Consider the following 25,377-nt stretch of genomic DNA (forward strand, 5'->3'; position numbering starts at 1 on the left):
TTAAATAAAAATGTCATATTGCCAAGCAACAGAAGGTTTTTTGTTCTCCTTTGGAGACTTCTAACCAGTGGTGCCTGGTTTAACGCTAGGGAATCCTCACTCTAATGTCTTACGAATTTGACACCTGGCTCAGCCACTAGATAGGCACCAGCATAGGGTGTGGTGGTCTACCGCGATTAGTGGGTAAGTGTGGAATCACACCCACTAAAACCTCTCCAAACAGTGGCAGATGCTTCTTGCCATCTACCAAGATTGTACCTCTATATGACTTTGATTCAAGGGAAACATTGCCTATTAGTCCTAGGCCAGGGGATAGTTGTTGCAGGGTTAGTTATATGCCTGATACCCACCTCATGGTGGCCATTACGCCTGAACCCTGTGTGGTAGGAAAGCCACACCCACTCTCATTCCTTATGAACAAGCGAGACATCAAATATTTACATCAACATCTTCGATCCCCATTTTACACGGTGGCTTGACCAAGCCCTTCTTTTCAAACTCCACCCTTATGGAATGAGCTAGCCACATCCAACCTAATGCCAGTGACCTATTAATGCATCACACACCACGAGATCCCACCCTTGACTTGTCCTCTGCATTTCTAACTGTAGGACTCTTCCTCAGTGCACATAGTGAATATAAATCCTTCTCTTCTGCAAAATCTGAACCTTGACCCATCTACCTAATCCCATGTGCCATTACCAGCTAGGCTACCAAGGCAAGAAGGATTTTTGCTGGTAAAACAGCCACAACACAATTATTGGACCAATAAAACGTGGTAGTATTTTTTATGTATTAATCCTATAAACCAAAATTATAAACAAACATTACAGGCTATTTCAACCCAAAGACATTTTCTAAGCATGAACATTTTTGAAAGGAACAAATATCAAGGACCATTTGTCATGGACCAAATAAGCTCATGCTTTTGAGAGGACCAACTGTCAAGGACCTTTTGGTGTTGACCAAATGTCTCAGTGCATGTTTTGAACAGGACCAGGTATCCACTAATCGAGCCCAAGAATTACATTGCTAACAAGCTCCCAGCTGGTACTGATGTTGCTGGTCCAGGAAGCACATTTTGAGAACCACTACATAAGCATAGTTATTCATCAATGAATAAATGGACACAGGATGGATCATTTGATTTAAAGTTTCATAAGTCTGTTCTGTACTTTCTGTATCTGGTACATTCATATATTCAGTTATAATTCATAAAAGATTAGAGTTAAAGTTGATTTTTATTTTTAATACCAGTTTTAACTGTCTCAAAGTATTGTTTAAATTTGAATTTGAGCTGTTTTTTTTCTATTTTTTTTAACCAAGGAAGGATAGAACTATTTTTATTTATCTTTTTCTTTTCATTTTCTTTCATATGTTAAAATATTTAATTTAAAATAATGTTAAAAATGGTTTATAGATCTCTCCCCTCTCCCTCCAAGGTTACTTTATCTTCTCTCTCCTCCTGTGTATATGTTGAACACACAATAGGTATATAATCCACAGTAGATCATTAGGTTTTATTTTGAGTATGAATTATTTCTCCAAACCTAAATGTATTCTAAAGGATTACTAATAAGCCTGAGAAGAGAGAAAGCTATCTTGTGATTTTTATATGGTGAGATATTCCCTAAGGAGCATGCTTTAATTTACTTAAGGCAAATTTCCTTTTTTCTGCTGTTTTTCACCTCTTAACAAAATAAACCATGATAGGAATTCAGCTATTATTTCAAAGTAGAGAGTGGAGCCCTTTCACCAGTGAACATGTTGCATCCTACTGATAAAAGGTACAGCTGGAGCTGAAGGCAGTGTGCTTGCTCTTTCTGTAGTCCTCTTGAAGCCTAAAAATGGTACCAGGCCTTAATGCACAGGCTGATCTGAGATATTGCGAGTTCTGTTCCATTCAGCTGCAATAAAGTGAACATTGCAGTAAAGTGAGTCACATGAATATTTTTGGTTTCCCAGTGCATATAAAGGTTAAGGTTACACTATACTGTAGTTTATTAAGTGTGCAATAACACTGTGTCTTAAAAAATATGTACATACCTTAACCAAAAAATACTTTATCTCTAAAAAATGCTTTCCATCATCAGAGCTTTCAGCAAATTATAGTAATAACATCAAAGATCACTAATCACAGATCACCATAACAAATATTATAACAATGAAAATGTTTGAAACATTGTGAGAATTACCAAAATGTGACACAGAGACACGAAGTGAGCAGATACAGATTGGACCTGCATTGTGCTAACGACCGGACCTTGCACAGAACTCCTAATAACAGCCTTAAGCAACACAGTTTTAAAGAAGGATCTGATATACATTCTGTAATTTATCTCTTTATTATTTATCTCTGACAGTGGAATCTCAGAAATGTTAAATAACTTGCCCAGTGTTATGAAGCTAGAACGTTTCCGATCCATGCATAGAACTCAGGCCTTCCAGCCCAGATCAAATACTATCTCCGCTTCCCCACACTGCTGGGAGTTTTAGTAACTAATTGTTAACTGAATACATGGAATTGTACCAGAACGACCCCCCTCTACAAACTCTACCCCCCAACACACACATCAATACATGCGTACCTTCTGTTGTATTGTATTCTGATGTGCCTAAGCTGTTCAAGCTGCAGGGTAGCTCCACAGCTGTAGATGGAGCTAGAATAACCTGTAAGGGAGCAAATATTTGGGGAAGAGGGTTTTTCAGAATGATGTTAAACAGTCAAAATAGAATCTTCACTTTCTTGGGTAAAGACTTTTAGGAGCACAGGAAAATTTAGGTTCAGTCTCTGTTTGATGGTTACTAAACGATTCTTCTTGAATCCCCATCTGATACCGAGAGCTGAAAAAGCAAACTCAATCTTGTAAATCAGTCTGGTAAATTGTAGCTTCCTTCTCTTTTCTGTTTCCCCTTTCAAGGCTTTAGGAAAGTTGTAGTTAGAGGGTCTAGCCTGATCTTTGTTGTGCAGTAGAAAATTAGGGAAATGTCATTGCGAGTCCCTGTACCTGCCACTGTTGTTCCTGGGGAGCTGTGCCCTGAAGACACGAGTGACAGTGGAGGCAGGGATGAACCACCCGAGGATACAATGTCCCACGTGGAGATTCTCAATGACTGCTAGCCTTGGAGTGACAGCGGGTTTTCTTTCAAAAAGGGCTATGTAACGGAAAAGTGAGCAAGTAGAAAACTATAACACACCATACAAAAGCAAAATTTCAAAAAGACAAAACATTCTCCAAAATAGGATAAATCCTGAATGTTAGACCGGCTGGCTGTTTTGTAAGAATGATCTTCTTTCCAGGTAATTCTTTAATTCATTTTTTATTATTTTATGTTTTACCAACAATAAAAATTAGGAGGAAATGTAACACTTACAGCAGCTACCCAAATTCTAGGGAAAATGAGCATTTCATTATCTGATTCCACTTTAGGATAGACCAGTGGTGGGTCTCCACTGACTCCAGTTTTTAAGGAGGAAGAGAGGAGAGTCTCATCCTTCTGCTCTGACCAAATTTCATGCTAATTAAAGTATTTATCAAGCAATTAATATATACCGGGTGCTGTGCAAGGCTCTGAAGATAAAATTTTGAATAAGATCATCATTGCCCTTTTCTTCATAGAATTTATAGTGTGGTAGGGGAAACAGACATTAACCACGCAATGCGAATGCAGTCTAGTGCTAGGATAGAGGCTCTAAAGGGTTTTGTGGAGGCACACAGCAGGGATACCTGATTCTGTCTGGTGGGTCAGGATAGGATTCTTAGAGATATTATGACTTAAGCGGAAGATTGTGAGCGCATAGTTAGTAGCCAGGTAAAAAGGAGAAGGAGAGAACAGGGGTCCAACAGAGGTGTAGGATGTGTGGAAAGCCCAGAAGGGGGTGAGAAAGGAATAGCACAGCCAAAGAAATGGAAGGACTTTGACTGCAGCACTAAGTTTTTCTACCATAAGCTGTGCAAGTAGCTAGTGGTAACTTAGCTAGTTAGGTAACAGAGAAGTAGGTTCACAGAACATTGCTCCAGTAGTAACTGTGCTCAGATATGTTCAACTCTTAGAAAGTAAGGAGATTTCAACATTCAGATAATGTTGTAGGTAGTTATTACTATACTTATATATTTATTTTGCGTATGAGTTTTGCTCTTTTTAACCTCTTAAGCAAGGTGATGTGAATACTAGTAATGCCTCACAGTTCTTAATTAAGCACTGGTTTATTTTCTTAGTCACATTTAAAAACTGAAAATGACAAATACCTAAGAGTACACCTAACCAAAGACATTCAAGACTACTTTACTAAAACTATAAAGCATTGCTTAGAAAAATTAAAGCAGACTTAAGTCAAGGGAGGAATAAGAGATACCATGTTTATGAATTGGAAGATTCCACTTTGTTATGATGTTAGTACTCTCCAAATTGATCTACAGATTAAATGCAACACCAGTCACCATCCCGATAGGAAATTCACAGAATGATTATATATAACTTATATATAAATACAAAAGAAATAAAATAGACAAGGTGATCTTAAAAACAAGAAAAAAGCTGGAAGACTTACATTTCTAGATATTAAGACTTATTATAAAGCTATAGTAATTAAGACAGGGTGGTTGGTTTTGACTAAAGACTAACTTAGTAGACCAGTGGGAAAAATGCACACGTATAAATTTACCTGATTTATGTCGAAAGCATTACTGCAATTCATTGGAAGAAATAATGGATTTTTAAATAAATGGTTGCTGGGTCAGTTGGATATCCATACAGAAAATAATAAACCTGACCCCTATATCATATCATACACAAAAATTAATGAGAGAGATTATAGACTTGAAGTTATAAAAATAAAATAATAAAATTTTTAGAACAAAACTTTGGTGAATACCTGAACGTCCTTGGGACAGGCAAAGAGATCTTAAATAGGATGCAGAAAATACTTAACAATAAAAGAAAATAATAAATTGCACCTCATCAAAATTAAGAAAGTCTATGCATTAAAAGACATTATTGAGGATAAATAAATAAAAACTACAGACTGAAGAAGATATTTGCAATACATATATCCAGCAAGGGACATGTATCCAGAACATCTAAAGAACTTATACAAAAAAAAAAAAAAAATACTGACCACCTTGTTGAAAATGGGCAAACATCTGAACGAGGACTTGGCAAAAGAAAATATCAAAATTGCCAATATGAGTCAGCCATAAAAAAGAATGAAATAATACCCTTTGTAGCAATATATATGGACCTAGAGATTATCATACTAAGTGAAGTAAGTCAGACAGAGAAAGACAAATATATGGTATCACTTATATGTAGAATCTAAAAAAATGACACGAATTTATTTACAAAACAGAAAGAGACTCACAGGCATAGAAAACAAACTTATGATTACCAAAGGGGAAAGATGAGGAGGGATAAATTGGGAATTTGGAATTAGCTGACACAAACTACTATATACAGAATAGATAAACAACAAGGTCCTGTGGTATACCACAGGCAACTATATTCAATAGCTTATGATAACCTATAATGAAAAAGAATATATATATAACTGAGTCACTATGCTGTACACCAGAAACTAACACAACATTATAAATCAAATATACTTCACTGTTTTAAAAAGTTCAGAAATGTAATGGCCAACAAAAAAAATTGCCAATGTGAATACGCAAAGACACTTACATTATTAGCCATCAGGAAAATGAAAATTAAAGCCCAGCAAATAGCTAAAGTTAATAGGACTGACAGTCACAAATATTAATGAGAATATGGAGCGAGTGGAACTATTATACATGGTGGTGGACATGTAAACTGATGGAAACACTTTGGAAAACAGGTTGGCATTATCTACTAAAAATAATATACTTCTTGGCTAATACCCAAGGGAAATGAGTGTTCATGTAAAACACAGGTACAAGAATGTTCATATCAGTGTTATTCATAATAGCCCCAAAGTAAAAACAAACCAAATGTCCATCAACAGTAGTATGGATAAATTAATTGTGGTATTATTCATTCACCAGGATACTGTAGAGCAATGAGAAAGAATGAGCCATCACATTGCAGTAATATGGCTCTTGAGCAGGATGCTGAGTGAAAGAAACCAGGCATCACAGAGTATGTAGCACATGCTTTCATTTATGTCAAGTTCAAAATCAGGCAAAACTAATCCATGATGATAGAAGTCAGAATATTCTGTTTTTGAGGAGGCATTGACCAAAGTGGAACACAAAGGAGCCTATTGGAGCACTGAAAATGTTTTGTGTATTGCCCTGTGTGGTGCTTATATGGGTATGTACATATTTTAGAGTGTTTGGGGCTATCGGCTTCATATTTAGCGCTTTCAGCTATACCTCAATAAGATGTTTTTTTTAAAAATGCTGAAAATAAGGAGTTTGTGGAAAGGAGGGTGGAAGAGAAGTATAGCATATCTGACAGAAAGCACAGACTAAAATAAATTTTAGTGACACAATTATTTAGAAGCACTTTATAAAGAGAAGGATCATTTTAATGAGGTGGCATCTTTTTTGTTTACAAATCCAACTTTCTAATTTCCTCACCATTTTGAACATATATATCTTCCAGCCCTAAATATCAAGAGATCTCTTCTGTATAAAAATGTGAAAAACGACTTTCTCCCTTTCCTAGGAAACTATAATAAGTATTTGGAAGCTAGTTTGGGGAATTTGGGCTAACAATGTCAGAAGTTCACCAGAGTCACCTAGGACTTCTCAGTTATAATGACAAAAGAAATGCCGTGGAATTTTCCAGCAGTTTCACTGTTTTCAGATTCACCCCACCACACTCAGCCCCACCCACCATGGTTGCTCTACAACACTTCTTTAAAAATTTAGTGGCATTAAAATGAATTTTTGAATTTAGTAATCACCTGATATTATTGATGACATTCTTGGTGATGATCAAAGTAGTAATGGAAATAACAAATCTGTGGATGGCTGATAATGGTCCATGGGACGGTTAGACTTTAATTTACTTCCAACAGTATATCTAGCATCTTGTCATTTAACTAGCCTTTTCTTAAAGCCATGCCTGTACTAAGTAGAAGAGGCTAGGCTAGGCTGTGGTACAGAGAGACATCCCAAAATTGCACAATTCCATGTGCTTAAACTGGTAGAAGTTTTGTTTTGTTTTGTTTGCTTTTGCTCACCAAATAGTCCTGGGCAAGGGTCCAGGTTGGTGGAATGGCTCTCCTCCAAGAAGTCATCTAGAGACCAGGCTGACAGCAGCTTTGCAGCCCTTAAACATGCCTCCAGTATTCCTGAGATGTGGGCATCCCAGTCACCCTGAAAGGAGGCACAGCATGCAGGGGTGGATGTAGAAAGGCTTTACAGGCTAAGCCTGGAAAGGGCGTGTGTTACTTGTGTTCACGTTCTGCTGGAGAGAACTTTGTCCCATGGCTATGCTTGTCTTCAGGGGAGACTGGAAACTCTAGAAAGGCACATGGATTTTGATGGACAGCTAGCAGCCTCAGCCACAAGAGCACTTGCAAACTGAAAATCTGAAATGTTCTCAGGCCTCTAACAACAAAAGGAATCATCACTGACACAAAATGTTAATAGATTGGCTGTGTGCAAAGAACACAAAACCCAGGTTTTCCAGAACAGCTAATCTAGGGAAAATTGGAATGAGGCGATTTCTCCAGGAAGGAGCCAGGAAGTGCTCAACACAGATAGTATTTTAAAGGTTGAGAGTAATGGGAAACTGAAGGAACTGGACCAGCTTCCTTCTTGGCACACTGTTACTATGGCAGTGTCTTCTTAAACACACACTCACCCCAACTGAGAGAATGGACCATAAAAGTAGAAACTACAGACCCAAGGCATGTGATGGTATATATGACTATGCACCAGGTTAAAAACTATTTATTTTACTAGCATTTTTAGCTCCTACTATCATTACCAGGGTAACAAAATCAAGATATGGTCCCTGCTACAAGCTCCCCAGAGAATGTAGAACAAGATAGCCAATTAAAATGACAGTGACCATACAACGTGATAAGTGTCATGTGAGATAATAGAGATGTGTAAGTAATAAGGTGCTGTGGGGGCCCGAAAGAAAAGCATCTAAATTCTGACTTGGGGGTGGAAGTGTGCTTCCTAGGAGAGGTGGCACAGGCTGAATTTTGAAGGGCCAAGAAAGGAGAGGAAATATGACATCCTAATGGGAAGAGCATGTGAAAAGGAAGAGAATGAAACCTGAGTTGAGAGATCATGCTAGAAGAAAGGAACAAGTTGGAAGATTTGCTGGAGAAAAGAAGGAGAGAGGCCGAAAATGAAAGCAGAAAAGTGGGCCAGGGGCAGATCACAAAGGATGTGTGTGCAGGTGTTGGAGCCAGGATTCACCCTCGATGTTCTGAGGAACCGGTGAAGGTGTTGCTGTGCATGAGTTGATCTCTCTTGATACCCCTGAACACTCAGGTCCACCAGGTTCAGGAGCAGCAAAGTGGACCCGTAAAGGGAAAGGCTTGATCTCTTTCCCCATGCAGGACCCATGACAGAGTGAATTAACACAACTCCTTCAACAAGATGATTTTCAGCAAATCAGTTCACTGGTTAATTGAGGAGATGATTTGTGTTTGTGAGTTATGATCACTTACAGTGAATGACCATCAATAAGCATAATAAAAACATACCGTAACGTGAAGTGCAAGCACGTTTAGCTTGGGCAGCCAAGAGACACGGGCAAACTTGCCAGTCTTTTCTGCAGCACGTAGACATGAATAAATGATTCAGAAAAGAATAGTAAAAAAGAAAGGGAATAATGACACATGTTTAAAACCACAATCAAGGGCAACAGGATAAGGAGACAGTACTATTGCCTTTGATTGTCTCCTGAAATGTGTGCCTCTCAGATTAGAGAGAAATTGATAAAGTGGGTGCCCTGAGCTCAGTCTTGTGACCCAAGTTAATAATTCCACTAATGACCTGAAAGAGGAAGTGAACCTAGTCGGTTAAATTTTCTGATGACAGAATTGCTTTCTTAAGTTAAAAACAGAAAACAAAACAAAACAAAAAAATCACCAGCGGAGCAAACATTAAGACTTTTGGGGCAGTGTGATAGCTAACTAAATTAATCAGAACTGTATCTGTGTATTAGAAATACATGCTTGTGAATCATTTTAATTATTTATTTCAATTTGCCAAGGACTTGAGACTGGAAGACCTTTTACTCTTTGATCCTTCATGAGTGGATATATTCCATAGGGAGTAATTATTTGTATTTTAAAACAAGAAGCCAGTCACAAACTTTCAACATGTTAGAATATTTTCATGTAATGGGTTGACACGGTGACAAGGAGGAAGAGTAGTAGGCGAAGGGCTGACATCCGCATTCTGGTTAATACACAGTTAACCTCGCTGGTACGAGGTGTGCTACAATTGGGAAGGCAAAGTGTTTCTGTGAAACGAGCATGGACTTTCACATCCTGCCCCTCCCCTGCCAGTCAAGTAAGCTTGGGCAGGTTGCCTAATGGTTCTGAAAATCAGTTTCCTTCTCTGTGAAATAGAAAACAAAATTATGGTGTAGGAGTGTTGTGAGAATCCAGTGAGAGTATGTACGTGAGTATGTTATATCTAATCAGCAAATGGAGGTGACAAGTGGTTGAGGAGGAGGGACAGAGTCTGGGAAAGTCTAACAGTAATTCAGCAAACAGAGAGCATGCTTTGTACTCTCGAAGAGCCATATTACATAGTGGGAGGGCAAGGCCTGTTTGGTTCACTCCTCCGGCATACTCTTTTTATTCGTCCAGTGTTTTGTATACCTGCTACCTGGAGGCATGTAGCCTTAGCCTTATAAAATCAAATAGTGTCATTCTACCCTCATGAAGCTTGTAGTCCAGAGTGTAGCTGGGCATACCTGGGAGCAGGTGGCACATACCATAGTTTTGTACCCTGAGCTAGTTTGTAAAGTGCCTTGGTTACAGTACAGAGGGAGCTGCTAACTCAGCTGAGGAGCATTACAGGAAAAGGTTCTCAAAGGAGGAGACCTTTGGGTGGAAACTTAAAAAGTGAGTCAGAGTTACCATGTGGACAACAAGGGCATGGGGGCTTTCCAGGCAGAGGAAACATGTGGAAGTGTAAAGGTGGGTTTGGCCTGGTGAAGCTGGAGGTTGGCAGCTCAGTGTGCCCAGGGCATGTGTTACCTGGGAGGTGATGGGGGAGAGGAGGCGGTTGGGCTGCAGACAGACACGCAGAGAGGGGTTGGGTGTGGAGCTGGTATTTCATACGAGAAGAGACAACATCCTACCCAGGCAAGGTCCTGGCCTTTCTACTTACTGGCTGTTTGGTTTTAAGCAAATTACTTTGTACCTCAGTTTTTTCTTCTATGCAAATAAGGATAATTTTACCTACTTTGAAGAACTGCAGTGTGACGCATTTGTAAAACCCTGCCCTCCGGAAGTGTTCACTCCTTTTTCTTCTCACTCAACTTAGAACACATGATTAGGTGAAATCAGTGAAGGGAAGTTAAAACTCCCTTTCCTGGAAACTCAAGAGAGTGGACTGTGGTATGCTCCCCTGCTCCTCCTGAATCATCACTGAGAAATTATTTGATGAAGGTGTTCATCCAGTGCAATACTTTATCCATTCCTAGAAAATTGCCCTGAGGCATTAGCATGCTCCACTCTCCTAGATGACTTTCACACTGGTGTTCAGAACATGTTATAAACCTGGACTTCTTGAAGAGCAGAGTAGGGAAGAAATTGGGGTTTATTGGTTTAATTAGTATCTGGAAATAAGCATGTGAATGGAAGTTACATGCCATGTTCGAGTAAATGAGTTGAGATTATGTCATCTGCACGTGTGCCTGTCCTGATTACATGGATGGATCCCAAATCGTTGTCTTGAATAAACAGTTTTATTATCGTGTGAGGGGAATGCTAGCTGAAAGATTCCGTTTTACCTATAATTTCGGGAGTAATATAGTTGAAAAATTGTCAACTAATTTTATCAACCTTAAAATGATCACTGCTTATATATTATTACCAAACTGTTAAAGTTCAAAATGCATGCTTAAGAGGAAATGAAGTACTGTGACAACCCCATCTTTCTAGTTTTTGGCAAAATACTGATTATTAAGCATCATAGCTGCAGCATTACACATGTACAGATCTTTCCCTGGGCCAGTGATACGTGGTACAGTCCCCTCTCATGGTGCTGGGCAAGGGGAGCAGCTGCAGCTCCCAGTCAGCCACACCATCACGAGGGTGCACAACCTGTACACATGCAGCCACTTTGTTTTTCACTTCCAGTACCGTATTCAGTGGATTACTTGAGATAGTCAGCACTTTTTACCAAGCAGGCTTTGAGTTAGATGATTTTGCCCAACTGTCGGCTAATGTAAGTGTTGAGCATGTTTAAGGTAGGCGAGGGTAAGTTACATTGTTCCATAGGTTAAGGTGTATCAAATACATCAAAAGGTATCCGAAGTGGCTATACTAATATTAGACAAAGGAGTCTTCAGAACAGGACTTTTAACAGAAATAAATACAATCTTGACTAAATGTGGTTACCTGAGGAATGGAGGTCAATTTAAAATCAGTCAATGTAATTTACTAGGTGAATAGACCAAAAGCAAACTGTAGAATCATCTCAACGGATCCAGAAAAAGCATTTGATAGCATTCAATATCCATTCCTGATAATAATTCTCAGCAAACTGGGAGCAGAAGAGAACATTTTCAACTGATAATGGGCATATATGAAAAACATACAGCTAACAATATACTTAATTATGAAAGACTAAACACTTCCCCCCTAAGATCAGGAATAAGGCAAGTATTTTGCTCACAACCAACTTGCAGTAAATATTGTCCTATTCAGTACAATAAAGCAGGGAAAGTAAATAAAGACATACAAATTAGGAAGAAGTAAAGCTGTCTATATTCTCAGACAACATGATATATGTAGAGATCTATCTACATAGATATGTTTATAAAGAGGAAAAATCCTAAAGAATCTCCCCCCAAAAGATTTTAAAACTAATTGAATTTAACAAAGTCACAGGATACAAAATCAAATTACAAAAATTAATCATATTTCTAGTAATGAACAATTAGAACTTGAAATTTATAAAAATTATAATAGCATCAAAAGTGTGAAATACTTGCAATAAATTTAACAAAACATGTGCAAGACCTGTGCACTAACATCTAAAAACCTAAAAGCTAAGAGAATTTTAAAGACCCAGTAAATGAAAAGACAGATGTTCATCTGTCTGAAGACATTGTTAAATCAATTTCCAGTAAATCTGTAGCTTCGGTGCAATACTAATCATCATCCTGAAGACTTTTTTTGAAAAAATTGTCAAGCTAGCCCTAAGATATGTATAGGAATATGAAGAATCTGGAATAACTAAAACAATTCTGAAAAAACAATCATAGGACTGACACTACCTGACCCTAAAGACTCATTATAATGCTATAGTAATCAAGACAGTATGGTAATTGGTATAAGGATAGACATATAGATCAAAATAACAGAATAGGAAGTCCAGAAATAGACCCACACATATGATGGCTTGTTGATTTCTGCCAAAAGTGCCAACCAGGGCAGTGCAATGGGCAGCTGGACAGTTTTTCAACAAATGGTGCTGGAACAATTGGATATCCACATGTGGGGAAAACAAAATCCACCTACACCCCGACCTCACGCCTACACAAAAAGTAACTTGAAGTGTATCATAACTCTAAATGTAATTGCCAAATACATAATATTTCTAGAAGAAAAAGCACAGGGAAATGTCTTTGTGACCTTGGATTAGGGAATGTTTTGGTAAGGCACACAAAAAAATAGAAACTGAAAAGGAAATGTTGGTAAATTAGGTGTCATCAAAATTTGAAATGTTTTCAAAAGCCACTTTCAAGAAAATTAAAGGCAAATTTCAGGTAGGAAACAATAAAATGTTTTCAAATTTATGTCTGGTAATAGATTTATATTATCCATATGGAGAACTCATAACTCAGTAATAAGAAGAAAAACCTAATTTTTAAAAAATAGATAAAAGATTTGAATAAGCACATTACTAAAGATAAATAAATGGCAAAGACATAAAAAGAACTTCATCTTTAGTCATTAGAGAAATGCAAATTAAAATCGTGATAACTATGACTGCATATCCACTAGAATGGCTGGAACTTTAAAAGAGTGAAAATACCAAGTGTTAATGAGGATATGGAGCAAATGGAACTTGGATTCATTTTTGGTAGGAATGCAAGTCATATAGTTACTCTGGAGAACAGTTTGCTGGTTTCTTATAAAATTGAACACACAGTTACTGTATGATCCAGCAATCCTACTCCTAGATATTTGCCCAAGAGGAATTAAAAACATGTTCACACAAAGCCTTATGCTCAAATGTTTTATTCAAAATAGCCTAAAATTAGAAATAACCCAAATGAGTATACAAGTTGCACTGTATCTATACAATTAATTACTACTCAGAAATAAGAAAGAATACACTGCTAATAGATGCAACAACATCGATCTCAAAGTAGTTATGCTGAGCAAACAAATCCAGCCATATAAAAACTAGACTACATTGAGAGGAAACTCTAAAAAAGACTAATCTATAGTGACAGAAAGCAGATTAGTAGTTGACGGGGGTTGGGACTTGAGGAAAGTTTGACTGCAGTGGGAACTTTAAAGAGTGATAGGAATGTCCAATATCATGATTCAGGGGGTAGTTGTACGGTTATATACATTGGTCCAAGAATTCATCCAGTTATGCGCCTAAAATTAAATTGTACCTCATAAATAAAGCTGATTAAAAGTGATGATGATGGTGGTGCTGGTGGTGGTGGTGACAGTGGTGGCATCAGCTTCCAGGCACAGAATGAGACAGACACCCTCTCTGCATACTTTTTCCTCTGGAAAACAGGGAATCCACTGACCACAGCACACCTCAGGGAATTTGATGGGCTCATTTCTTTCCACTTTGTTGGGGAGCCTGAGCTAAAGAGCCTTGGCAAGATTTCTGATAGAAGCGCTGTTCAGGCTATATGGCTTGGGGTCTCCTTATGTCTATACCTAAATTGATAAAGCCAACATTGTGGACCAGGGATTCCGGAAATGATATCTGCACCTGCTGTGCATGTCTCAGACTCCAAACCCTGGGAGTTACATGGTCAGTGGTGGACCAATTACCCTGTGTCCCATGGTTTACTGTACACAGCATCAGTTAGAGAACCAAACACCCCTGAGTTTGAATCTAACTTTTATATATTAGATAAGAAGGTAGGTTGTGATTTCCTCTTCTATAAAATAGGTATTTCCCTCCCCCCAAAAATGTATGACATATAGTAGGTGGTATATGGTATATGGGAAGGGTTTGTGTTTATATAAATTTTCAAAACACTGGAATAATCAATATTTAAAAAGGATTCTTCTCATAGAACCTCTAAGAGCCTTTCATATGAATTTCCAAGATGGTAACAGTGAGCATCCTGTATTAGTGCTTGGTTCCACATAACAGAAACTCATCTTGAATTCACTGAGGCAAAGAGAAGACGTTATTAGAAACCTTGTGTAACCATGGGAAGGGCAGCGGGATCGAGGAATTTGAGTGCTACCAGCACTCTCTGTCTCTTCAATGCTTTTCTCTGTCTGTCACCCTTATTCTCTCAGACCAATTTTCTTCACACCACAGGAAACTCAAATGCTTTAGTGCTTTAGCCACTAGAAAAGGATTGAGACTTATTCTCTCTATTTCCAAGTTCAAAAGTCCCAAGGAAAGGCTGATTCATCCAACTTGAACCAAGTGCCTTTCCCTGAATCAGGCAACCACGGTGCCTTGCTGTTGACTCAGCTTGGGTTTAAGAGCCTCATACCTGAGCCAGTCAGTACAAGTGGAGGGGTGGTCTGTAAAAGAGAATACCAACCCTGCGATAATGATGTTTCTATGCAGGTTGAATTGTAACAAGGGTACCATCTACTGAGGGAGAGTAATAACAGAGGAGGCTTGGGGGAGATGGGGTAGGGGAGACATGAAAATTCTCTGTATGCTCTAAGAAATAAAGCCTACTTTTAAAAATACAGTTAATTTTACTATGTGTAAGTTACACCTAAATAAATCTCCCTTAAAAAAAGAGAGAGAGAGAGAGAGAATATCAGCCCCCATTTAAGCCACATTATTAGAACAAAGAGAAGGAACATTTCTCAAAATGGAGTGAGGATTTTGTTAAGGGAAGACCAAAAATAAATAGCTCCTAAAGTCTCCACGTGGCTGCCCCCACACACGGTGCACACACAGTCACTTGCATGTGCTTCTGTGCATAATACAGTGTCAGAACTGCTCCTGCCACCAGTGGATATGTATATGATAAATCAGGTCCAGTAAAGTGACTGAGCAGGGTGTTTGATTGTCTGATTTTCTATAGGTCTTCGTTCATTGGCCTCAGAAAAAAGATCTTTTAATGAAGTCAAACATTTGACCTTTTTTTCCTAAGTGACTTCAGATAGGCTCAACTTTCTCTTGTGGCACCCTACTAGAAGCCAAAGAGGTAATTGGTATACCCTCTGATCTTAATTTTTTTCCCTGAATGTAGAATGCTGCTTCAGAGGAAAATAGGGGTTAATGAAGGAGGAATATTGGGAGCTGGTTGGGAAGGAAAGCCAAGAATTCTGATGTGGTCTGAGGGATAGACAAGAAGTTGACAGTAAAATCGTCTGGTGGAAAAGGCAAGTGAGACAATAGTGTTGGGCTTGGGGTGGTCAGATCCATAGGCGTCATCCTCTACACCCCAACATCTAAGCCCTCACCAGGTCCTGTCTGTTTTACCTCCTGACTGTCTCTCCAGTGAGAGCATTCTTTTCCATATCTAGCATCACTCCCTGAGTTTACAGCTACCATCATCTCTCCCCTTGACTCTAGATCTGTCCTCATCTACTCTTATCTCTCTTCAGTCCGTCCACACACTGCAGTGAGTGATCTTTTCAAACTGAAAATAGGATTCTATTTCTTCCTCGCTTAAAAGACTCCAAGGTTTTCCCACTGCATCTAGGATAAAAACTAAAATCCTGAGCACACCTACAAGGTCCTGTTCCAGGATGTGACCCAACTCACCTCTCTGGCCTCATCTCATACCAGCTTTCTGCTTGCTCTCCGCAATCCAGCTACGCCCATTTTCTGGGAACTGTCTTATTGCCCTCTACCCCAGGACCTTTGCATATGTTCCTCTCTCTGCTGGGGCTCTCTCTTTTTGCATAGTTAATCATGCTCAGTCCTTCAGAGTAGAGCTTGAGCACTGCTTCCCAGGAGAACATCCTCTTGGTCAGATTTCTTGGTAAATGATTCTTGTGGGACTGTGTGGCTTTCCTTCTGACACCTCACTCAGTTTGTAGTTACCCCCTCACTGATATGAAAATGCCCACTGGACTGTCATCTCCGTTAGGGCAGAGGCCTCCATTTTGATCACTTCCACCAGCACATGGAAGATACATGGTAAATATTTGCTGAATAAGTGGAGGGAGAGAGAGAGGTAGAGACATCTTCTGAAAGAAAATGTAAAAGTAAGAGTAAGATTGGTTTGTGTTTTTTTGGTTGTTGCTGGGTCTATTTTTTACTTTTAAAGAAAAGAAAACATTCAGGGATGCAAAACTACTCTCGAACTATTTGGTTGTGGAGTAATATGAAGACCTTTCCCACTGAATGGGGAAGCCAAATTGAACAAAGAGGATGAATAGCATTGGCTTCATCATGTGTGGTTCAAGTTGGGGCTAAGAGGTAGAATTTCAGGTTAGGGGGAGTGAGTACAGAGAAGTGTCCTGTAGTGTTGGCACACAAAACGTTGCTTTTCTCCTCCGGTGAATTGAATTTCTGCAACCTTGGGGAGGCAGGACCCATGCTAAAGAGGGCCTAATATATGTGATCATTTCCTGGAACTAGGAGGATAAGAGCACAAAGGTGGGACAACAGAAATAAAATTAAGAAATTTTAAAAAGGCAACATTTATTTGAAGATTTTTTTTAAAGAACCTTGAAAACCACAGGCGCTCTCAAGATGTTTATATAATTGAGTATAATTTATGTGGGATCAAAAGGAATAATAATCAAAACATTTTTTACTTAAGTGCATCTGGAGGCATACATGAAATTAGACTCTTCATGGTGGCCTGTGCTTGACTGTGTCCTTGGTGTTTTGTCCTCGGGCTGCAGACTAGAAATGTGTTTTAGAGAGCAGACATGGAGCACAAAATATTAAATGAACTTTGCCGTTTCAAAATGCCCAACAGTGTAACATCTTCCTTGTTTGGCAGGGAAAGGGCTCAACATTTGGAAACTCGGCAGTGCATTAAGTATTTTAATAATCATTGTTGACACACAAAGCATATGGCCTTGCAGAACTCACTGGGTCAAGTGCTGAAGTCTTCTTCTAGGTTTCTAAAATCTCTTTACAAAATTCAAACAAAATTAAATTAGGGCACATTTCAATGTATATTAATTCATAAGCTTTGTGTTATAAGCAAGGGAAATAAGTCTGAGGATAAAAGAATATCTATGTATAACTGATTATGTTCATGTAAAGGAAAAAGCAAAATTCACATCCCCACAAAAACGCAATTTGTACTTAATTTAAAAATCTAGAACCTCCCCACAAGAAGGCCAGCTTCCTGTCTACCTTGTGTTTACTGTGTAGTCCTATTCATGCCTTAAGACCCGCCTCAGATATCCCCCCATCTCAGAAGCCTTCATTATCCACCTACTTTCCGTTTATATCAGTTATGTATATGGTCACAATAATGCCATGAAATAAGCAACTGTAACACTCAGTGGCTTAAAACAGTAAGCATTTCTTGTTGCTTACAGGTCTGTGGGTTAGCAAGGCAGTTCTGGTCTCTGCTGGGCTCACTCGTGAGTCTCTGGTCTGCTGTGGGGTTGGGAGGGGCCCTGCTGACCACGGCTGGCCTGCTTCACATGTCTATGGGTCAGCTTGCCAAAGGCTGATCTCTTGGGACCACTGGGCTCTCCTCCTCATGTCTCTTGCATGCACAAACCTCAACACCCCTCCAGCTAGCCAGCCCAGGCTCTCAGGTTGGCCTGGCATATTCTCATGGTGATCTCAGAGAAGCATCAGAGAAAGTAGCAGCATGCTAGCATTTTTTCCCAAGCTTCCAGTTCCATCACATTTGTTAACATCTCACTGGCCAGAGCAAGTCACATGCGAAGCCCAGTGTCAGTGTGGAAGGAGACTACAAAGTTACTGGGCCAAAGGGTGTGGATACCGGGAGGCCTACAGTTGGGTTAATGACATCACTCAACACCCCTGCCCTGAGCCACCTGCAGCATTAATCATCCCTGTCTGTGCTACATCTATCTTCACTCTTAGTTCTGTTGTGCTTTTCTCATTGGATTATAACATGATTGTTAACTTGTCTGTCTTCTCTAAAAGATCAGAGGGTCCTTGTGCCTACGTGCATTCATTCTGAAGTATTCATTGGTCACCTGCTATGTGTTTTATTCCTTTACAGACTCCCCCGCCCCTGGTGCCTAGCCCTTGTCCTAACACATAATAGGCGCTCACGCTCACTAAATAGGTGTTAAATGAATGCATACATGGATGCTCACACTTATATTAATCTCCTTCCCCTCCAAAAGGAAAGGGTGAGGACACATGCCTCTCAGGATCCCAGCTGAGGAGTTCTCTTCTTGGCTCGAGCAACTGGTGAACCAGTAGGGACCTGCATAAGACTCTCAGCTGCTTAAACATCTTCCCCTCCACCCTCTTCCTCTTCTCCCTCCAGGACCTCGGGTTTTCTTTTTTGTGTCATCCCTATCCCTCTTAAAGGAAGGCAGAGAATCCCTGATACTTAACACATCCTCTTTTTACAATCAGCACTCCCCAGTAGCTTTCCCTCGAGTCTCTCTACACCACAGTGAGGAATGACTGAGTTCTGGGATTTACTTAAGCTCATGATATAGGTTGAGAGGAGCTGGATGGCTTCTGTTCTCTGGTTTTCCAAGCTGTGTAGACTATGAATACAGAGGAATTCTTAGGAAATGCTTTATACAGCTATAGACACAAGATCCTGTTCACATAGGGTATTAATTCTGTCAGTCTGTTGTTAAATGTACTGCCTGATTATTTTCCAATTCCATAGAATCCTACAGGGAAACCTTGTGTTTCGGGGTACACTCATAATTTTGATATTCTCAATTTTCCAGTGGTTAGTGTAAGTTGTTTGGGAGGCGGAATGGTGTGGCTTTGGAGTCAGGCAGGATAATCTAGAATTGCCAGCCCTGTCTGTTAGTTATTTCCCCTGAAGAAGCCTCTTGCTCTCGGCAGTCACAGAGGGCAAGAAGAGGCTCACAAGAATAAAAGGGCATGTGGTGAGTGACTTGTATTAATTGTTCAATTGTAGCAATTATATTAATTGTGAATTATATCTATTAAATTATTTTGACCATTAAATTGTTACAAATGATAACAATTGTATCGATGGCTTCTATTACTATATAATGCCCTATAATTTTAAAAGCTGTGAGTATAAACTAATGTTACTAGTGGTAGAAATTGATACGTTTTAAATCAAATAATCCTCATGTTTATTTTTATTAAAAAAATAAAATGATCACTTCTAAGACTACTTGGAAGATTCTATTTAAAAATGGCACTCAGGTACTTTTCCTTTTGAGATGGTCTGGAAATTTTCTTCATTCAGTCACCAAATACATTTTCAGCACCTGCTTTATACCAGGTCACCGATCATATAATGGTGATCAAGGTAGACATGGTCCTGCCTACCTGAGGTATCCAGTGATTAAAGCGCTATCATTAATGAGTCAGCATTATTCCCAACTCCCAGTTACCTCGCTGGCAACTTCAACTGCATGAATTATCTCAGATAAACTAATATGTGACTAGCCTTCCCTGGTTAAAATATGATATGGTGATGTTTCACATTGGGGAACGTTTGACTCTACTATTTTTAATGTAATTGTGTTAAACTTTAAAATCTATTTTATTACCAAATAATATGTAAAATAGACATTTCTGAATCTTCCTGACGTTCACTCCATCGCTGAATGGCTACATGGCTTAGGGATGGATAGAAGATTGCTTGTGTACATACTCTGGATAAATGTTGACAGTGTATCAGTGGGGATAGATTTTTAGGCGGTATCACCATTTCCTTGTGTAGTATTTTAGGCTGGATCTTGGAACAGAGAAAAGGACATTAAGTGGAAAAGCTGGTGAAATCTGAATAACATCTGTTGTTTAGTTAATAGGATTGTGTCAGTGTTAATTTCATATTTTTAGCAAATGTACCATGTTATGTAAGATGTTAATATCAAGGCAAGTGGAGTGAAGAGTATATGGGGAAGTCAGCTTCAAAGAACCATAGGAAAACAGTGGGGCAAATATTATTCCCTGACCACCCTGCATGTTCCCAGACTTTATGGTCAGTTTGTGAATGCCTTGAGAGGAGAGGAATTTTAACATTTAACTGAGAAAAATATAATGAGGATGGAAAGTCTGCTGTAAAATCATGATATGCCGTACCGTCATTTAGGTCCCTTGGAAGTAAAGAATGGGTGTTGTCGGATCTTCTCACATGCCTGAAGTTTCAAAGGTATTTTCTTATGTGAAAGAGGGAATCCTGCTCTTGGTCTTTTCTCACCAACAAATATTAATTCCTTAAGAATTTGAGTGATTCAGAGATTCCTTTTTACTTTCATAGGTGCAAACACAAGTTCGCCTTGCCAAAAAAAGCTTTGACAAATTGAAGATGGATGTGTGTCAAAAAGTGGATCTCCTTGGAGCAAGCAGATGCAATCTCTTGTCACATATGCTAGCAACATACCAGGTAACAAAATGGTGTTTGTTACAATGAACCAAGAATGGTACAAGGTTTAGATAACAGAAAAGTGGTATCTGAGCTCAAAGTATGGTTTGGGCGTGATGAAATTCTGATTGCCTTTCTAGTAATTTACTTCCTACATCTCTGCTTGGTAGCATCCTACGGTTAATCAAGCCGAACGATAGCTATTTCCTGTATAGGCACCTGTAATTCCCCACTTTCCTGCATTTATTTAGATGGTTTCTCCTGCCTAGGTGCCTTCCTCCTTCATTTGTGTTTCCACATTTCACTCTGTTCAGTGTACCTACCAGACAAAGTGTCTCCTCCTTCAGAAAGCCTCCTCCGAACTCCTGTAGCATTTTTGCCTGTACTTCTCTCGGCGTGGTCACTTCCTCTTCAGGTTGTCATAATTTAATGCACTTCCTTTTGTCTTTCATTGCCTCTGACTTTCTTCAGGATAGCCCTTGTGTCCATCAACAGTACTGCTGAGCACCAACTGAGTGTGGGAGGCAAAGTCTGGGTGTTGTTGGGAACATACAATGGAAAAGACCAGATCTCCTGTCCGTAGGGAATGTAAAGTTTAGGAAGAAGTCAGAGATGGTAAAGTCTGCCTATATTTTCTCCACCTGAAGGATAGAACAGGGTGTGCTAAGTGAAATGAGACCTACAAAATCCAACGGAGGCTTGAAGAAGGAGAAACAGAATCAGTTGAGGGATCACAAAACTCCATTGTGAACAACTAGCCCTGGTTTGGGGAGGACGGGTCAGACGAGAAAATTACAAGGAAAGGAGCATCCAGGGCGGTGGAGCAGCGTGAGCCACACGGGCAGTATTTGGGACAGGGAGCCATGGCGTTTGCCTGAAATACAGGGTGTAAGTAGGTTCCTAATAGGAAATGAGGCTGCAGAGATGAGTCGAAAACATTTTTGGTGGACCTTGAAAGCCACAGATGTGCACACTTCTCTAGGGCCCATGACTAGAGCTGGGCATTAAAATATTAATAGCTGGACTGTCTTTCTTTACAGACCACTCTGCTTCATTTTTGGGAGAAAACTTCTCACACCATGGCTGCCATCCATGAGAGTTTCAAAGGTTATCAGCCGTATGAATTCACTACGTTAAAGGTATGAAAGCTAGAGAGGCCATTAGAACATCTTATACAAGGTAAAGTTCATTTATGTCACTAGCAATGTCTACTGAAGCAAGCATCATTATTATAATAGACTCTGAATGTCAAAGAGAGAACTGTGTTCCCTAGAAGAGTCTTTCTTTTCTTTTCTTTTTTTTTTAACTGCGTCAGTATTCAATACAGTACTAAGCCACAACAATCTAGAAAACATAGGTTGAACTTTGATTCATGTTACCAGGAGATGAATTTTGGTGAACTTAAACCTAATAATTGGTGCTGATCCTTTGCAATACTTGTTTGACATTGCTAAAGAGAAGATTGTACAAGTCTAGTGCACTCTGTTACTTTTTAATTATTAAATCAACATATGCTCCCTTGAGAAGTCATTTTTCCTTTCTTCCCTTACTTCTAACAAATATCTTAATCTGAATACCATCCAATATAGAATTTGTGTTTTTTTCCTAACCCAATAGTCGTATTTTCTAATGGAAGAAGGAATGTTAAACTCAGTGATTTCTCAATCAAAAGAGATACCTGCAAAATGTCAGGTTCTTGGTATTGCAGCTGTGATCGTGGAGTCATTTTGCTCTCTAATGGTTGCTGAGGGTGAACGCGTGTCAAGGTAAGGAAGTGATTTGGGTTCTAAAAGGATTTTAAGAACAGTGAGAGAACCCTGGGTGCTTTGTTGCCAGGTCATATCTTTGAAAGAAAAAGACCAGGAAAGAACTAATTAAACTTCACCTTGAAATTACCTTCCTTCTGATTTTTCAGGCAATTTGTGACTGTCTCATCACTTTGCTTGACAAAATATTAAAAAGCTTTTTTTTTTTTTCGGTCTTAAAACACCTCTTTGATTTTGAGATGTTTAGAATGTCACTGCATCTACAAAAGTACTAAGATACAAACCCTTTAAGACCCTGGCCTTTTAGTTGGAGGTCCGAAGAGGAACCCAAGACAGCCCACTCACCTTGTGATGCCCCTGACCTAACCCAGACAGGCACCCTGGCTGTGGAGTTTGTTTTCCCTAATCCCCTGTCAGATGGTCACTTGCTCTTACTCTGGTGCTCGGTGACATGCGGTGTGGTAAACACAGTCAGAATGGACTCTAAACACTTCGAGGGGCAGACTGTTTATTTCTTACGCATCCTCCTTGGTCCAGCCACATGTTCCGCGTGCAGTGAACCCGCATCCTTCCTGATCACGTTGGCAGTGTTACCGCTGTTGGTCACACTGAAGGACTGCATGCCTTCTCTGTGATTTACTGCCGCTTTCAGCGCTTTAGGAAGCAGCCCTCCTCAGCAAGGCAGATTGATTAAAATTATTATAGCTCACACTAGTCACATTTCTTATACAGGCCTGAGCAGAATCCCATGGATTAATCTTTGAGAAGGCAACAAGTTTTAGATTTTAGGGCATTAATGTGTGTCAGATTTTATTTTATAATAAATACAGTTTCAAAGGTTATCTATCATTTGAAAGATAACTGTACATAACACATATTGGCCAGGTGGAGGGCGAAATGATGCCTACCCCGAATACAGTTTTAAAGAGGTTCAGGTTTGGGTTAATTGCGTGCGCAGTACAGTATGAAACCATGAAATTGAAGTTGTACCACAAGCATGGAAGACTCCTTATGTGTATCCCTGGGCTCCTGTGCTAAGAAAAGTAGGACTCCTGAGTTTTGCTGGGATTTTTTCCTGCAGAGAGGACCAAGCTAACAATGTTAGAAGATTTCCAGGCAGAGAATTTAGTGAAAGTTTGATGGCAATACTTCAGAATATAATTACAAGTATTTGGGGCAGATGATTATCCACTACCGTTTCCATCCTCAGCACCTTCCTTAAATTATGGTTTAATTGCAATATAAATTCAGTAGGAGTAATACATCTGTTAAGGTGTAGTAAGATTATAATAATGTTAAGAATGTTAAGTTCCAGAAGTCAACCGAAGAAACTATGCTTTTATTACCTCGTTAGAATGCTATTCATCAAGGCTTTCGGTCATGACATGTTATATTAGAATCTGAAGCTAGCTAATTATTTTCTTTATATGGACTCAAACCTGTATAACAGAACTCTGTTATTACCCGGCTCATTATTGCATGCACAGAGTCATGTTCCATATCATATTGTATGATAGGAAAATGAAATGAAAATGAAAACCATTAACACCTTACGTATCACAGTCAGGCATGGGTTGTTACCTGACTTACCAACCCTCTTGCACTAGTAATTTTTTAAAAAATAAAGGTCTTGTATATAAAAGGTTTTTGACTTGATCAAGTCATCTTTCTATGTATATGAATGGTATCATATCTTGATAATGAATATTTTGAAATTTAAATAAATATTTTCATGATTTATTTGTCCTCCAGATTTACTAAGCAAATGGCCCCTTAAATGCCTTTTGGGACACTGGCTAGAAAGAAAACATTGTCTTTGGAGAGGTGTGCCAAGCTCTGTTAATGAAAAGCAATCCATTTGCTTTCTTTGCTGCAGGGCGTATTCTGAGTGTGTTGGTAATTGTGCCGTTGCAGCTGTATTTCCTGACTGTTAGTTTTATGCTTGATGAAGGATGATAATTAATGTGTTAAACACTCGATGCATCATGTTTGAAGTGAAGAGTCTCTTGCGGCAGAATTACAGGGATGTAACTTATGCCCCAGAAGTTCAGGTTGTATTTCTAATGAATGTTTCTCTAGAAAATATGTATAATTCTTTCTTTTATAACCTTTATTATGAAAGTGCATTGAGTCTCCACCTCTCACAACTTGAAATTTTTCCAAGTGATTGTTTTGACATTCTGTGAATATTTGGTGGCACTGTTTTATGTGACAACAGCTATTGTATTTTTACTGAGGCCTAATGTGATTATTACTGATTCCACATTTAGTGACAAATTCCTTCATCATTCTAATTTCATGATAAATAAATTTTGTGACATTTTAACTTTATGGAGAATTTAGCCTTGAAATTTAAAGTTACTAAAGAACTTAATCTAATAATTGTAAAAGGGCTCAGATTTAAAGTTCAGAGACTGTCTTTTGAGTGGTTTCCAATAAAAGAAGCAATGCCCCGATCCTTGTATTTTCAAACAATAAATATTTATTGGTTCATTAAAATGTTACTAAACATACATATTTTTCATGACTAATCATTAACATGTCAATTTTATACTGATATTCCAAATCACCTGGGAATGTCTTTTACGTGGTAGAGATGATCAGGCCATGGGGATAGGTACAGAATGTTACTAGCCCTACCTTGAAAGCAATCACTTTTTGGGGGAAGGTAATTTAGGTTAAGTTTGAAGTTTTTTTTTTTTTTTGAAAAGACTAAAAGAAAATGCTTTCTGTAGGAAAGCTGTATCCGTCTTAAATTACCAGCCTTCAGATGTGGTCATGTTTGCTTTATCCTTTCAGGATGTCACTTAAAACT

General features: G+C 38.9%; 1 protein-coding gene and 1 long non-coding RNA gene across 11 annotated transcripts in view; one reads left to right on the top strand and one right to left on the bottom strand.

Annotated features, from left to right (window-relative positions):
• ICA1 (islet cell autoantigen 1) overlaps positions 1 to 25,377 on the top strand; it is a 141,761-nt gene that overhangs the window by 80,562 nt on the left and 35,822 nt on the right. For all 10 annotated transcript variants that reach the window (XM_014557494.2, XM_006182574.2, XM_032483947.1 and 7 more), the window contains 2 exons: positions 20,692 to 20,817; positions 21,837 to 21,935. In XM_014557494.2, coding sequence (XP_014412980.2) covers positions 20,692 to 20,817; positions 21,837 to 21,935 — 225 coding nt within the window. The remainder of the gene's footprint in view (positions 1 to 20,691; positions 20,818 to 21,836; positions 21,936 to 25,377) is intronic.
• Positions 1,502 to 8,870, bottom strand: LOC116664959. Its single transcript, XR_004321521.1, has 3 exons — positions 8,651 to 8,870; positions 2,589 to 2,670; positions 1,502 to 1,907 (listed from the first exon to the last, which is right to left on the bottom strand). It is a non-coding gene; the product is annotated as an uncharacterized LOC116664959 (long non-coding RNA).

The sequence above is a fragment of the Camelus ferus genome, chromosome 7 (genome assembly GCF_009834535.1).
Source record: "Camelus ferus isolate YT-003-E chromosome 7, BCGSAC_Cfer_1.0, whole genome shotgun sequence".
Classification (NCBI taxonomy): Eukaryota; Metazoa; Chordata; class Mammalia; order Artiodactyla; family Camelidae; genus Camelus; species Camelus ferus.